The sequence below is a fragment of the Aphelocoma coerulescens genome, chromosome 12 (genome assembly GCF_041296385.1).
Source record: "Aphelocoma coerulescens isolate FSJ_1873_10779 chromosome 12, UR_Acoe_1.0, whole genome shotgun sequence".
NCBI classification, from domain to species: domain Eukaryota; kingdom Metazoa; phylum Chordata; class Aves; order Passeriformes; family Corvidae; genus Aphelocoma; species Aphelocoma coerulescens.
The window spans coordinates 2,483,522-2,500,854 of NC_091026.1; the positions used below are offsets into that span (position 1 = coordinate 2,483,522).

At 40.7% G+C, this 17,333-nt stretch overlaps 1 protein-coding gene across 14 annotated transcripts in view; it reads right to left on the bottom strand.

The window, feature by feature from the left end:
* The window catches only part of ATG7 (autophagy related 7), an 83,993-nt gene that overhangs the window by 58,293 nt on the left and 8,367 nt on the right, over positions 1-17,333 (bottom strand). For 10 of the 14 annotated variants that reach the window (XR_011154895.1, XR_011154899.1, XR_011154898.1 and 7 more), the window contains 7 exons: positions 16,132-16,276; positions 15,449-15,607; positions 13,003-13,197; positions 10,622-10,825; positions 10,259-10,374; positions 9,556-9,631; positions 8,389-8,469 (listed from right to left, as the gene is read on the bottom strand). Coding sequence is in view for 10 of the 14 variants with exons in the window: in XM_069028473.1 (XP_068884574.1) it covers positions 8,389-8,469; positions 9,556-9,631; positions 10,259-10,374; positions 10,622-10,825; positions 13,003-13,197; positions 15,449-15,607; positions 16,132-16,276 (976 nt within the window). In the remaining 4 variants the exon portion in view is untranslated. Of the gene's footprint in view, positions 1-4,614; positions 6,123-8,388; positions 8,470-9,555; positions 9,632-10,258; positions 10,393-10,598; positions 10,826-13,002; positions 13,198-15,448; positions 15,608-16,131; positions 16,277-17,333 lie in introns of those variants that run through there. The other 4 variants (XM_069028475.1, XM_069028476.1, XM_069028478.1 and 1 more) reach the window with 4 other exon arrangements.

The window sequence follows — 17,333 nt, forward strand, 5'->3', positions numbered from 1 at the left end:
CTTTACAGGAGGAACGTTCTTGAGAGATGCTATAATTTTTATGATTATTGATCTCAAACCAGTTACTGTCTGACCACAGATGTAAAAAAATCCCACCTGAACTCTTCCAGGGAATAAACATATCCCTCCCCAGTCATTCAGGGCTATGTCACTATGCAGCAATTCATTTTCCAAGCAGAAAAAAACCCAAAACTATAAAAGCACAACAAAATACATAATTCTTGCACCCAGCCTGGCAAGCTGGAGCAGGAAGGATTTATTAAGGAACTCTTATCCTCTCCTCACCTGCAGGTCACTTGTCAGAGCTTAGGAGGAGAGCTGGAAAGCACCAATTCCTTCTGGATTTCATGGCTGCTACAAACACTGCCAGGAGAACCCACATTTTCACACCACCCTCTCCTGACACATGCAAATCTCTCAGGTTGATGCCACAACCTTGCTTTCAGTCTCCATTTCACAGAGCTCTACAATTGCTTTTCTACATGATGGCATTTTAACAGAACAAATCAAGCTGTGGATGCACATCATCAGAACAGGACCAAATTCATGTACTGCCAAAGCTTTCTGAGTAAATGATACCCAGTAACCCATCTCATGAACAATCTTTTTATTCTGGCCTGTTTACTGAAGTTAAAAAACCCCCAAATCTCATGGCAGAAGGAAAAAAATACAGGCTTGGAGTAAAAGAACTTGCTTGGAAATGAGAAACAGATGTGCAGCCCTGGTGTTATATTCTTTTTAACAGCATTCTGCACAAAGAAGTCTCAATTGCTGGGTACAAAGACATTCAGAAAGAGAATCTGGCTCCAGGATTGCTTTATAGCAGAAAAGTTAATATCTGGGTAAGCAAAATCACAAAAAACAAGCTCTTAACCCAAAGAAACTGGCTACTGATGCAAAATTGGCTCTTGTTTTACTTCTGTCACATCAATTTAAAACTTTTTAACCAGTATTTTACATTTGGTTTGGCCTTTTTTTTTTTTATTTTCAAAGTCGTTTGCATCTGTGGAGCTTGAAACAGTGCTGTTTACTTCCCAGGAAAAATAAAATAAGGACTGAATGCTACCAGATGGATTATTTACACTAAATAAGATTTCTACCCCCAAAACAAGAGGGTGCTGCACTTTACACTCTGCTTGGATTTAAACATTTTCCTCCCCCAAATGGGGCAGATACTTCACTAAACATTTCAGAGTCCCAAAAGAATCCCAGTATTCAAGGTTCTGTTTACATCCAGGCCCATCAAATTTCTATTTTTGCACACTGTTCACTCCCTGGTTATCACAGGCCATGCAGAAAGCAGAGATAACAACTGTTCACTCGCTGAAAAGAGACATTTGGAAAATAAGACAGACATGAAAAAGTCTTGCCAGCTCCACTCTTCAAAATTCAAGGTATCTGCTGTTAAAACAGCAAATTTAATGAAAGACAACAGTGCTATGAAGAATCCTGAATGAGAAGAGAATAAGCTGAGCCACTGGGACCTTGGGCACTGCTGATATTCAAAATTTGACCACACAGCCATAATTCTGATTTCCTTAAAAAACCCCTCATTCCCAGACTCTTGCCTTTTCACAAAGCTCTCAATTTTTATTGCCATTTGATCCTAAGAAGTCATAAAGCAAAGCCAAATAAGCTGATGCTGTAATAGAGCTGTGAAAAAGAAGGCAGTAAAATTGCACTTTTCTGAGGATCATGGAATGATTTTTCAGGGCCTCTGTTCACAGGGTTGGACCAGGCAAGTCTGACAATATTGCATGGAAAAAAAGATAATACTCCAGGAAATGTGTGTGTGAATGGTCACACACACTTGTGCACTCACACATGATTCAGTTTTGAGAACAAAGTTGTGCAGAAAGCTGTGCTCCAGGTGTGCACTCGACAAGGCCATGCTGGAAATACTGGGAACTTAGAAACCACAGGGCAAAAATGGCATAATTTTGGGCTCATGTCCAAATCATTAAATCACCCTCTGCATATACACAAGTCTCTCCTTTCCTTCCCATAATCAGTACTAAAAATGAAAGCAAATCAGTATAAAACCTTAATTAATCCAAGTACAATGTGCTGGAAAATCATTTAAGGAAGAGATTGCTGTTTTAATTTAGAGTAGGAAAGGGGTGATACAAATGAGCTTTGTCTGTTGCTACTTCCTACCCTGATTTTGAATTGCAATGGACGGAAAATGGAGAATTAACTTACTGAAGAATCAGCTCTGAAGGATTTTTTTAGCTTGGGATTTTTCAGTTTGTTTTGAATGATGAAAAGGAGGAAAGTAGAGATCTTAGAAATTTGAGAAATAACAGTCTAAGCATGGTCTTGTCAACATTTAGTTCTTGGGAGCTGTACACATTCTTTTCTGGAATGATCTCGATGTGCTTCATCAAGTAACTGTTTTTTCTGATATGAACTGACAGATAAAACTGCAGGATTTTCATTTAGCCACTCTTTCCTTTCTTAAACACTTCACACAAATTATTTCAAATGTAACAGCATCCCCAGATTCCAGCCAGCCTAAGGAAGTTTCACTGCACGGCACGCAAGCTGAAGGCATTCCCTGCCTGAAAACAGGAGCACAGAGAAGTGAGAGGAAAGAAAGGGCTGAAGAGAGAGCACAAGAAAATCAACATCTCCATTTTAGAGACTGAGAAAGAGGAACAAAAGGGCTTTCTGGTAGCCAGCCCCATTAGATCATGTGCCCTGACCTCCCTGAACATGTGGGTACATCCTTCAGTCCCCTCCCAGCCACCCCCTGCTCGCTCCACGTTTTCCACTGGATGGATATTTACAACTCCATTGATCCCCACTCTGCTTCCTGTCCAAAAGTGATGCTGATGAGCTCATCAGCAGTTGCAGCATGCTTGGCTCCAGCTGGTTCTGGCATCAGTCACCCTCTGTTGTACAGGGAGGCAGAAAGCCCTGCTCCCTCCCAGCCCCAGCCCAGGGGAAGGACAATTTGGGGCAGGATCCTGTGTTATCCGTGCACAGGGACAGGCACCTAACCCTCAATTTTGCCTTGAGGGAACAGTCCAGGAGCAGCCTCCATTGTCTGCAGAGAACCCCTAACGCTGGCAGGGAAGCACGGGCACTTCCCCAACACCCAAGGGAATGATTCTTCTCCCAGCAAAGCAACTGCCTGATGCTGAAAGATGCTTTGGCTGCCTGCACAAATGGGTGCCCCAGAGGCCCCAGCTCTGCAGGGCTGGTTGGAGCCAGCCAGAAGCTGGGAATGACTGGGTACTGCCCAGGAAAAGTCATTTATTCCATCCAGCCCTCCCCTGCCAGCAGCACTTCAACAACGAGGCAGATGTGTCCCACACTGAGCACCCAAAGCTGTCGCTGCCTCAGGCAGAAACTGCAGCTGCTCAGTGCTTCCCAAGCCCACAGTTCCAGCTTAAAAATCCATGTTTTGTAGACCATTCCAGAGCAGAGGGTTTTATGATCTGGGTGTGCTGCAATACCTGTGCACACAGCACTGGAGGAGCATCAGGGTTTTCTTCAAAACCACCTTTACTGCATTTCATCAGTTTCTGCTCTTTTACCATCTCCTACAATTAAATTCCCTCCACTCTTCCTATTTCAAACGAAACCAACAGTTCTGTAAGCACAGATATAGCAGCACTTTAAAAACGTGGACAAATTGAATAAAAGTCAAACTTAAACTGTTCAGAAATATTTGCAAACAAAGACCAGCTTTCCAAAAAACAAGGCTGATGATCAATTAAGTTTAAAAAAATAGGCATCAGGGTAGACAGACACCTGTCAAAGACTGCAATGAGGGTGCAGAAAAACATATGAGAAACAACAATAATATTAAAATAGAAAAGCATATTGTGTCTCCATGAATATGCACTGATTCCTTGGAATAACTGAACAATAAACCTGGGAACAGAAAGCACTAGGCTGCAAATATGCAAAAATCTTATGGAAGTGAAAAAGAATGACTACAAACTGCTCATATCCAGCCAAGCAAACAACTGAGCTTTTGAGTTCCAGATGGAATCCTACAGAATGAGGGCTGGAATTGTTCCTGCACTCAGCAGCGGTGGGATGAACACCATCATCATCACCATCATCATTCCAGCAACCCCACATTGAATATTCCCGAGTTTTAATCCAGCTTAGTGTTCTCCAAGTTTGTTTTTGCAGCTCTTGGAGGCAGCTATTTCAAGGCAAAGTTTTTTAGTTCAGTTTTGTTTTAACTGACAGAAAAGGAGTTGTGTAACAGCTTCACAGAGAGACGACAGGAGAGCACGTGGTTGCCATTAATATAAATAATTAAAAATTATATTCTAGGCCCAGGTAGATAACTGAACATATCAATACTAGAAAATTGCAGTGATGCTGTCTTTTCCCTCATTGATAATCCTTTATTTTGTACTAATTGTAGTTAGAATTTAATTGAATTGGAAGAAGAAATATTGGGGAAAAAAAACCCAAACAAAACCCCCTTTTAGACACACAAAATTTCATTTAAATGCAACAGAAATAGAACCTGTCAGAAATATGATTCCACTGTTTTAAACAATGGCAGGTTTCTTCTTCCCCTTAAACCCCACTATTTTTAAAGTTAAATGGAACAATGGGAAAATTCATTTCTATGCCACCTTAAGAGTAAGAAAAGTCCTAGGTTTAACTCAGAATGCTGCAAATATGCCCAGGTGTATTAATGATGCATTCTTCAAGTCTCCATGAAATCTAGCCAGTATTGAGACAGAAGCTGTACTGTGCAGAGACTTGTCAAATGTTCACATATGTAAATTAGGGAAATAAGGAAAGTTCTAAATGGACTCAGTTTCACTGACTTCACGTCACAGCTACAGAAAGAACTCTTAAAACATCCTCTTAAATTTTGAAATGTTCATTCCTGAAGGACAAACATTTCTCCCCATTTCCTTCATCCTTTCTGGAAGCTCTGCAAGAGATTTCTCTTTTTTTTTAACACAGGAAAGACCATGGCTTCCCCCCCACCATGACTTTTACATTCACACAATGCTGAAATGAGAAATGTATAATATGAAAAGATTCAAAGGAGTGTCCCTGACAGATCATCCATTGCTACTGGGAGAAAGCAAATAGGAATGTCTTAGTGCAGTTAGGACAAATCTGAAGGGCCTGGAATCGAAATAAAAAATTATCTCAACTGAAAAACATCAGTAAGTGACAGAATCTTGCAGGTTGCTGTCATAAGTGATCAGAACGATTTCAAATAAAAATGCATGCACAGCAGTCAGCAGAGGAGAACAATGAGAGCATTGTTGAGGCTACACGATGATGGATTTCAAAACTGAAACACTCATAAATAACTTACGCAACCCAAGCACTCAGTAAATGTCACAGCAGAAGTGTTTAATGTATTCCTGGGATGGCAGAAAGGGAAAACATCTGCAAGGGCAAGGGAACATCCTGACTGAAAACAGAAATTGTAACGTAATGCCAACAGTACCATCCCTGATCCCAGCATCTGCCCCTTCGTCACATGCAATGGAACTGAAAAACATTCCACATTCACTCCGTGGCTAAAAAGCCACTTCAGCAGCTCAAGTTCCCAGCACACCGAGTAGAAAGTTGGGAAGGAACTTGGAAATTAACAGAGATGCTCATGCTGATTTTCATCGATTTCATAGAGGGGATAATGACAGGTGAGAATGACTGCTGTAGGGGAAGGAGAGACATCTCTTTAAGGAGAACAAATCAGCTTTCCAGCACATGGATGCTAAATCCTGACTCTGGAGGGAATGGGAGCTATGTGTAAAAACAGAGGGGGCATCTCTGTACCCAGGCTGGTTGGTGGCAATTATTTTTGCAACATTAAACTCTGGAGCTGTGGAGCCTCCTTGTTCATACCACGATGCACGGGAAGTAAAGGGGAGCAATAAAAGGAAATTTTCACTGCCCTCATTAAAATACAAACACTGGCAGTTTTGCATTAAAATACATCCATATTTTAACACTCATGATCCAAGGATTGAACCAGTTTTCTGCAAGGATCAGATCTACCCCACTTTTCCAAGGAATTGCAATGCTTCTCACCATAATGTAATGGGAAAACAGCCTCATTTTGCTCTCCACAGGGTAAACAGGTTAGTTAGCACAGCCAGTAATAAGCTAAACATTTTCCCCTGTAAGTAAAGCAGTTGTTACAAATAAATATCCATCCTAAAGAACTCTGGAGTCTCCCTTGTCAATTCCAGAACAAGTCTGGCACCAGAGCAGCTCTCCCTGCTCTCTGTGCCCTGAGCTCTTACAGGGATATTTGACATTCCAGCACAGCTTCTGCACAACCAGAATAAGACAGAGGGGGAATCATAAAGGAAAATTTGGCCCAGAATAAAAATAGATTGGTTTCCTGCTGCGACCATCCCAAAATTCCTGAACAATTGCCTGCGGGAAGCTTCTCTGGCACACGGCCTGGGCAGGACAATTCTGGGTAAGGAAAAGTTGGCTGCTTGCAAGCCTGGCCTCTCCAGCTTCAGGAGCAGAGAAATGAAGGAATGACTGAATCAAAATGAAAAAGACTCAAATCTCCAAACATGCAGATCATTAGCAGCTTCTCCTGAGTCCTCCAGCTGGACTGGATGGCTTTAGGATGTACTGGAATTCTTCTAAAATTCCGAATTCATGAGTTTTATGCTTTAAGAGTTACAGAGTGACAAGAGCTCAAGGAGAATGCTGACAAAAGGAAAACACAATGAATACAACACCAGCAAATTCAATTCTATCAGCAAAGCCACTTGTGTGCTGAAAGTCTGAATCTACAGCAAATCTGACATAGAGCAGGATAAAATGATGCTAAATTACGTTATTAAAAACCAAACAAACCCTCACACAACAAACCAACAGACAGAGTACAATTAAATTGTAATTGGATTTATCATTTCAAAGTATCAGCATCAGATTTCCACATAATGCAGGGTGACATATTCTTATGCTAATAAATAGAAAGTTAGCAAAGTAAACAGAGGCTGTGTTTCTACTGTAAGGAAATCTGTGAGCCAATGAAGCAACCTTTTCAGCACACAAGTAATTCAATACCCAAACCACATGAAAAGTGATCTCTCTGGGAATAGCACAGCTGCTAAAATCCAAGTCAGTTTTTATTAAATCATCGAGTCTGTTTATGTAAAACGGGGCTCTCTTAAAATGACCTCCAAGAGGAAATGATTTGCTAATGAAAAATTGATACTTGCATTGAATTTATCTGCATGGATGTACATTTTTATTGTTTTTACACATCAGTGTTTCCTGAACTGGAGATAAGAAGAAAATAAGAGAAAAAGAAAAAGGAAAAAACCTTATTCTAACACTTTAAATAACCCACCATCAAGGTTTTAGCTACTGCTGAGCCTTCAGCTCTTCAAGAGGGCAGATAAAACTGCTGCTATTTTTAGAAACATCCAAGTTTAGTGCTTCAGCTTTTGAAGAGAAAATGCACATTAAGAATCCTTCAAAACTTGTCAAATGTACCCAGACAGCCCAGAGGAAAAAAAGGAATACTGTAATATTGTAGGAGAAGATATTGTGTGAGATCTCCAGAAGATGCCAGTGCCCCATTATTTTTTGATGGCTGCTTGAAAGGAGGACGAGCACAGTGGAAGGAACAGAAAGAACTCCTGGCAGTCAGTCTCCAGGTACAGGAGAGTGAACCAAATTAATGGCACTGCCAAGCAGTTCAAACCATGAGACAAACCCTCTGCATCTCCCTACTGAGATATCCCAGGGAAAACTTCTGGAAGTTGCACTCCATGGCCAGAAAAAACTTGCCAGAGGGAACTTTTCAAGGCCACAGGAGAGGGAAACAATGCAAGAGCTGCCCCAGAGAGCCAAGAAACAGCTGGGAACTCTGAGGTGACTCAGGACTGGCAGCACCAGCAGCAAAATGAACAATCTGGTCAATAAAGAACCGGTAAGAAGCAATGTTTTCCCCCTCAATTGTTCATTATTTGTCTGTTTTGTATCACAAATCATAAATTTAGACAATTTTGCCTCTTTGTAAGGACATTAAGCCCCAGAAATAAAGAGAGATTTATTCAGCAGGCATCAGAAAGGATTTCTTAAACAATACCAATCTCATTCCTTTCTCCCAAGCTGAAAGAGATGGACAGTGTTTCTGTGATAAACTTTTCAGAAATATCTTGGTCAATCTCTGCTTGGATTCTTCAGCTGAGGACAGCATTTGTGTGAAGATAAACAGTGCAGCATGCTGAGAGGTGATGCCAAAGAAATTTAGAAAACAGGTAAAAAAGAAGGGTATGAAGGCAAAAGAACTTTAGCTGAAGTGAGAACAGATCCCAATCCCTAAGGAAGTCAGAGAAAATGTCAAAAAGTACCCCAGAACTGACCTAGAAATATAAAAATAATAGAAAGCACAAACAAACTCAGCCTTACCTTGGCTGAACAGGCTGTGCACTTATCAAATGCTAGGCTGACTGGAAGAACATTATCAAATCTGGATAAAAATCCTCGGATCTAGAAGATGAAAGAAAAAAATTACATTGCTATTTTAAACATTTCCAAAACTCAACATGAGCTGGACACATACATTCAACAAAAAGAACACCTATCATGTTCTAACAGTCACCCCCAGTAAAACCTGCAGTAGATTTCTACAAAGCACAACATTACTGTTTTTCTATACACAAATAATGGCACAACTACCTAAATGCAGCACTATTTCACCACAGATAGAGGCACAGCACCATCTGCAGTTAGCCTTCTCTGAGTGCAAAGGGCCATGAAAAACAAAAAGCCATGGTGTGACCATTTAAACACATTTTTTCCCTGTCTCTATAACCCAGAATCTGAAAATTTAGTTGTTGTACATTCCTCAGTTATGATGTTAATATGATATTATTGACAGGCGATTTTAGAATTGCAGACCACTATTTCTGCTAAGAGAGGGAGCACTGGAAGCACTTTGCAGCAGGGTTTGATCATTTCAATTATGAACTCTTTGTACTGACCATCCTTTTTATTCCGTTTATTACAATGAAGAGATGCCACCAGGAATAGAACTTAAGTAACTCTGCTATACAAATAACAACAATATCTTAATTTTGAAGTTTTTAAATTGAATTTTTCAAAAACTGTATCATCCACATTGTAACTAGAGTTTGGGTTGAGTAGAAGAAAAAAGTGCAGCAATGTACCAAAATTACAGCAATATTTTTGAGAAATATAATAATTGTGAGTTGGCTTATTGGAATTGTTTTCAAACTCTGAAGAGATTTAAAAAGTGAACTTTAAGATGCTCACACTGTCAGCTCTGATGGAGAACAGAGAAGTCAGAAATTGCTTTATTCACATAATTCCTGCTCCAAACAAATTTCTCCTTAGCAGGTAGCAGGAATTGTGTGTCCATGAGTAACACAAACACAGTGCCAGGAACACACTGCCTGGGCCTGTGTGATGTGCCAATATCATTTATATTTATGTTTTAACAAGCATGGAGAGTCAGTCCTCTGGGGAATGGAATCTGATTTTTGTTAAGGAGACAACATCTGTGATGAGCAGTTCCCAGCTCTTAAACAAGAGCATTTATCACAAATAATGTACCTGGTGAGGAACAAGTCCAAGAGAAGTGGGTGGTTCATTCATTCTGTCATCACTGCTGCTGGCCACAGCATAACCACTGCCAAAAACCCAACAGGGAAAATTAGAGCAAGACAACACACTCAGAATTTCCAGTCAGCTTCCAGGAATTTTGCTATAGCTTGGAATGTAGTAAGGAATCCATGTGGAAAGTCTGTTTCACAGGAAGCAAGATTCAGCATGATAAATATATATATAAATCAGTCTGAGACTCATCTTCGACTCCTAAGTCACTTTTTCTCTCACAGGTTTTAAAGAGAGAAAACAAGCCTCACTTCCAAGGTGCAGAATTTCAGAGTAATTTCTGTATCACACACGCTGAACTTTAAATAAGCTTTGCTTATCTGGAAGCCTTTTATGTGCCACACGTTACAACAGCTCCTCATCTCACTCCAACACTGTTCAGCAAAGGAAAGCCAAGATCCACTAACAGCAACACTTTCTTCTTTTGAGATATTCTCAATACTTTTCTATGGTTAAATTCAGAGAGAGAAGAAAAACTCAAGACTTGACGAATCAGTTCCCTCAAGCACTGCATACTACATTATTTTACAGGCAACGTTACAGAACTGTCCTGCTTGAGGTGTAATTTCTCCTCCTCTCTAAAGACTGTATTAAATCTGTCTTATTTCTCAGAGAACACCTCAGAACAGCAGCAATGGCTCACCCTTCTGGATGTTGGAGGACAGAAACCATTAACTCCACTGCCAGGGCTCCAGCCACCATGGCCAATCCAGGCCGACTGACCGTGCACTGCTGGTCCAGTGTCCGATCCCTGGTGGACTACAAACACAGACAGCTCTGAAGGGAAGAAAAAATAACTCCAAAGTAACCAGCTGCCCTGTACAAAACACCTCTAGTGCTGTGCAATTCATATCTGTGATCTTCCAAATAAAAATGAGCTATTTCTTTACCCCTGTGTATGTCAACATAAAGCGGATCCCTCCCTGAAACACCATTAAAACCAAATAAAAATCCAAGTCACAACAAAAGAGAGATATAATCACCATCTGCATAAGGTTCTACTCACATCCCCTGGTGCCACAACATCATTGCAGAAGTAGCAGCCCAGTTTATAGCCAGGGATATTTGAGAAGAGTGAGGATCCCAGAAGATCAGATGAAGCAGAGACATTGCTGAAACGTGAATCACCAGATTCTTGCTGTTTTGGTTTCTTTAGGCCGTGTCTCATAACAACAAAAGTGTCAAATCCCAAGGCAGCATTGATGACCAACTGTGAACAATAAAGAGAGAACAACAGATATTAAGTGAGCCAAAAAGGGAGGGGGAGAAACAAAAAAAAAGCCTCGAGGCTTTTCACTATAAATGCCAAAAACCCACACGCTGTAGATGGATGAACAACCCATTAACTGCATATTTACCACCTTAGCCATAAACAGAGTGTCTGCAAGGTGCAGAATTCTAGTTGTCAAGCACTTAGAAAAAAACAAAAGCAAAATAAAAGTCTGTTTCAGAAAGTCACAACCCCTTGCCTTTTTCTGTCCCTTTCAGGCAAATCTGATCGAAATGAACGACTCCCTCTAGTTGTTACACCGACAAAAAGTAACAGCAACTTCAAGCACTGAAATGCCATCTGTTATCCAAAACAATTTCTGCTCAGTAAGGAAAGCAATTAATGATTACTTATGGGCTTCATCTGCATCTGCTTAGTCACATGGGGAGCAGGAGCAGCTGTGCTACACAATTACTACACAATTACTCTGTCCTCATTTTCCCCTTGCTCTCCACTTTGTGGCAAGTGCACAGAGTAATCTGAAGCACAATATCAATACAATAATGGCTGCAGCCAGTAAAATATAAAGGAAAATGCACTGCTTCATCTGCAGATACTTTAGATAGAAATTCTGGTGCAGCAGTTTCTCGTTTTCCATTCTTACAGCCAGGAATTGTTTAAAAGAACAACTCTGAGGGAAGCTCTCTCAAGAATTAGTCATCTTCATTAGCAAGCTTGTGAGTCTCATCATCATTCTCAGTATTCCCAATAATTTCTGCATATTCTCTTTCAGCCTTGTAGCAGTTTATTTTTCCTCAGCCCTGAAGTGGAACCCTGCTGTTGAATCTGCACAGGGCTACAGCAATTAAAAGACTGCATCTTCTCACTGCCTCTGCCTGTAAAACCTGAATGTGGTGCTCCACTTCCAAAATAGAGTAACAGCTGGTACTAGCAGAAATTAATAATATTGCTAAACAATTCCCACTGCAATCAATTGTTTCTCTCTTCTCAGTTTACTGGCTGGTAACTATTTCATTCTAGCTAATTGACCCTTAATTAAAAAAATCATCGGGTTTTGATAAAGACACAATGGAAAAGCATCTTCTGGCATGAATTAACAAAAAAGAAAAAACAAGTAAATTTTTACAAATTCCAGTGCTCAGCAGGAACAGAGATTTAATATGTGACAGGAGGATTTAACATGTGAGGGGTTTGTTTGTCTGAGATGCTTGTTTTGGGGGAAGGACTGCAGGAATGGCAAAGATCATCAAGGCAACTCGATGATGAAGTGGAGAGACTGACCCTTACTGCTACCTGTAGGACCTGGCTTTGTGCATCTCACACAAACCATCACTCAGCATGTTCTTTATTTTCTTTTTGAGACTTTGGGAAGCAAACTGTGCAGTGCTTGACATCTGCAGGTGCCACAGAAAACCACATTTGAAGCAGAGCTCTCACTGAGTGTTCACCAACATAAGATACTGAGCATTTGTTTGGACATCTTGAGATTTCCCTGCTGTGCTTTTCCAGTGACAGAGAATTCCATCTCCTCCTATCAAAGTGATGTTATCAAATCAACCATGATGCAGACACACTGCACCACTGAGCAACAGAGAAATGTCACCAAAAAACGTCAAAATTTATCCTCAAAATGATTTGAATGCTGCAAGAAAAATGTAGATGGGCATTGCTGGCTGAGCAAACATGGGAGGGAGGGAAGTTTTGGAGATCATAAAACCACTCTATCCTGATTGAACCAGACAGGATTCATATAAAATATGCAAATAAAACTGCATCTATTGCTAAAAATTACCAACCATCATACACAGGAAGAGTAGGCTGGCACTGGCACTTCCCAGGTCAATACCCAGCTTTGCAAACTTACTCTTTTTGACATTTCTGTGCTGTTTTTAAACAGCTGAAAGGTTGCTGGAAGAGCACAGGTGCAAGCTGCAGAAAGGACAGGACGATTAAGGAGGAACTGGTGAAGTTATCAAGTTCCACACACTTACACCTGAAGTTATAATTCAGTGAAGCCCTCGCTAAAAGAACACACTGATCTCTCCACTGGCAAAGGAAAGTTCATAAAGAAATAAAAGCCCATTGTTCAGGGCCAGAAATGTATTTAAAATAAGGGAAGAATGAAAGGAAAGGAAATAAATAGAATAATACAGTACCTTCCTCTTGCTGGCTGCAATGACAGCAGGCAGCCACCGACTCTCCCGAGTGTCCATCAGCAGGAAAACAACATCGTGGGCATCAATGAGCTCCTCAAGCTTAGCCACGTCCTTCCGAGCCTGGGCCATTGTCACCTCAGAAAAATTCACTGGGTGGCCTGGCATGGGGATGCTCATGTTATAACCTTCTGAGCTCTAGAGGGCGGCAGGCAGAAAATAACGCATTCAAAAGGTAACCTTGTGGCTGAATTGGTATAAAATTCAACACCAATCACAGCACAAACTCAATTCCTGTTTGCCAGAATGGCAGCTCTGCCCTTTCCATCTCCCTGTGTGGCAGGGCTGGGCACTAAAGCACTGTGCTGAAGTTTCTGAGTCTGTATTTATGCAGAACAGACTCAAAGTTTTGCCAGGCTTTGCAAATCACTACAAGAACACAGTGGTACTGCTCCTAATCCCAGGGGTTACAAACATCACCACAAAGCCAAGCAGCCACGTTTACATATGATTATGATCTGTTCAATTTATCTAAAACCTGTGTCCTGGAATCTCTTTCCAGCCCCTTCCCAGAGGATTTTAACAGGCTGCAGTTTGCATTTCTGCTGCTGAACATGGACTCAGTCACAGTCAGACACGTGTGCAGTATCACACACTCTGCTCCTTAGTTTCAGTTCCTGAGAACAACAACAGCCTCAGATGATTCCCCTGTAATTCCCCCAGCCATGTGTGAACTTGAGACAGCAGAAAAGCACTTCTGAGACTTGTCACTGCAGAGCTGGAGGCTGGCACTGTGCAGATGCTGGAGGAGTTTGTTCCTGTGGCAGAAACATTTCCCTCTTCCAGCCCCTTATTTGGGCAAGACATACTGAGAGCAAATATTGAGCCAAATAAGCATATACACAATGCAGATACAATGCAAACAATTAATTCACTCCTTTGGAAATGTGTGAGCACAATCTGCCAGCCATCTGCTGGAAGGGAAGGATGGATCCCTCATTTATGTTACAGAAGCACAAGCCTTGCCAAAGCCTCCCTGCTTGTCACTGCACTCTAAGCAGCTAACAAACTAAAAGCCAAAATGTAAAAGCTGGATGAACCAAGCATAAAATTTCACGGGAAGAGAGAGAAGGAAGGTTGGTGGAATGTGCTTTTACACGGACCAGTTACCAGCACAATTCATAAATCCAGGTGACTCAACTAACCAGAAGGGTGAATATAATTCTGAGTGTGACAAATATCCCTGAGGATAAAAAGAACCAGGCCCGTTTAGCAGCCTGGAGAAATGAGTATAGGTAATATCTGCATTAACAATTCCAAAGGATACACCTTTATTCCCCTCTGTACCATCACCACAGACATCAGGAAATTACTGGAGCAGGCTTTACTTTCAGTGTCGTTATCTTCTCCAAAAGGTTGTGGCAGGAACACAAAACTTCAATCCATGCTGGACCTGAGTCATGTGTTCATAGATAACTCATCAAGCCTGTGCTGCACAGGTGCTGATTGATTAGATAAGTGCAGCTGACACTGCTGGTGACTCAGAAGGGCAATTTTTGTTCAATAAATTAAAATAAATAAGCTGGATGTTAGCTGCACAAAAACATGGTCAATGAGGCTTGTAAAATACTAAAATCCTACTGGAATTCAGAAGAAAAGCTCAATCCAGGGACTGTAGCTGTAGGAATACAGACAAGTCTGGCAGCTTCAACAGTTTTATTTGAATGATTGTCCCCCAAAAAAAGACAGCAAAAGTGGCTGAGGTGCACCTTGGCAGCCAAACACTGGCAAAAAAAGCTCAAAGGGCACACTGGTATTATTTTAAGGAGGAGTAAATGTCCATATATTTCCCCAAAGGAAGGTCTTGCTCATTCCACAGAATTCCAAAATCTCAGGAATCTAAGAAAAGTTTTAAAATGCCTCCAAATTATCCAAGACAAAATATTTAGTTGCCATCTCATAAAATATAAGGATGACATTAAAAAGAGGGGACTATATGTTGTTCCCTTGGCTGGAGGTTAAATACTAAGCTATTATCTTCTAATGTAGAAAATCAATTTAGATAGGATTGCAAGTTTTGGGTCTAAAAGATAACAGGAAACCTCAATAATACATTTACTACTTCCCTCAAGACCTCCTCCCACAGTAGACAATTAGTATGTCTGACCTGGCATTACTCAAAGTTCCTTAGACAGGAAAAAAATTTCCTTCACTATCAATAAGCTACCAGATGACTTAGATGATCCTTAATTATATTTCATTACTCCAAATATTTGCCTCAATAAAGTTACCAGGTACAGAGATTTGAAGTAAAAGACTTCAGTAACCAACGTAACACCTGCGTCGTGTTTTTCCCCACTAATGTTTAATTACAGAACTTGGAATAGCAATTTAAAGTCACTTTTTTTTTATTTCCCCAGTGATAGTAACATAGAAATAATGATCTTACCACTCCTGGGAAGATTTTCTGCAGCCTGTCTGCTGCTGCCAGAGCCTTGGGCTTGCCCCCACTCAGGCAGTCCTCAAACTCGTAGAGCGGCTGCCGCACGGGGTTCGAGTAGGAGATCTTTGCATTGTCCACAAAAGTGATTTTCCTCACCCCCCAGCCCTAGAGAAGATAATTTAATAATGAGAAGTGAATTTTGGTCCACTTTTTCAAGCTACAAAAGCTTTTGCAATTATTCCAAGCAACTGAAATCAGGGAACAGAAAATTTGTTTGGTCCAAATATAGCATTTACCAGAAATCCCTCAAACCCTGCTGAATTCAGTGGAATATGGTGAACACCCCTGAAAGGAATTACCAGCACACTTACTTCAAGGGCTTCACTGTGAATTTGGTCTTTACAGCTTGTTAATTTGTTCCAGAATTTCTTTTTTAATATAACTTCAAAATAAAGTACCACTCTAACAAGGTTCCCTTACTATCTCATATTAGCAGAACTTCAGTTATTTCCATCAGCTACAGCTCCTACCTCTTCCCTGCATTCATAACATCAACTAATGTGCATTATATGTACTTTGATGCAGAGAATGCAATTTTTCTCTGATGTGTCACGGCAGCTGGACAAAAAAAGGGAAGAAATATAGAATTTATGAGAAACAGGAGATTGATTGTAAGATTAAGGATTTACCATCAAGGTCCTTGCAACGCTACAGCCCAGTGTCCCAGCTCCCAGCAGCAGACACTTGGCAGACACAATCTTTTCCAAATCCAGAGTAGGCACCAGCCTCCAGCACATCAACTTCAAATTCAGATCCACGGATGATTCTGCTAACCTGTGCCATGCAATAAACAACAACAACTCCTGAACCCTCCTAATTGCTTCTGCAACAAAGCAATTACTGGCAGTCCAGCTGAAGGAGTTAATTTTTATAATTTTTTTAAAGGAGAGAAGGAATTCAGCAGTTTACCACACAGGTAATATGAAAAACAAACATACAAAGGCTTCTGAAAAAGTAAAAAACCAAAACTAAAATTTTAGTAACAAAATTAATGCAAGCATGAAAATAAAAATGGTGTCTCAGCCAAGTGTAGATTCCTGTTAAGCTGAGTGCCAAGACAGGTAATTTGTCCATAAATGTTTGTTTCTTTTTTAAACTAACTGGTCTCCTGTACCCAGGTACACCTGCCCTTAACCTGAAACGTTCCACTTGTGCCCTAAAGCACGTGGGCAGCTCTTTGTGGAAGCTTGAGAAAGAAAATGAGGAAGGAAATCTGTGTTCAAGCAAGGGGCAGATTTTTGTATTCATCAGAACACAGGGTATTAAAACTCTCATCAGCCAGACCACCACAGCTCTCAGATTCCTACAAGTTTCATTCCCTTACACATGATAAACAGAACTTTTTCAGCATCCAGTAAATTATTTGTCCAACAGGGGTTGAAATAGCAGTTGTCAGGGCTGGCTTTTTACCAACACCTCTGTGGGAAGCACTTATATCATTTATACAAGCAAAGAAGGTCAAGTTACCTAAAGAATTAAGAACCCTGAGGTAAACTTTATTGAATGTCTAGGAAGACACTGAGAATTTCCACAAATGCTTGACAAAAATGGCTTTGCTTGATGGACAAAATGTGAACCTGAACCATGAGACCAACAAATCTTTCCAAGGCAAGGACACAGATGCAGTAACTCTGTAACCCCACTCTTTTCAATCCATGGCCCAAACATTATGTGCAGAATGATAACAATTATTAAGGTCACATTTCCATTAAGGTCACATTTCCTGAGCCCTTTCCTGTCACAATCTGACAAATCCCAAAGGCTGAACTTTCCCCCCTGCTTATTTTCATTAACAACCTGCAGGTTACAGAATTCAATGAAATGACCACAG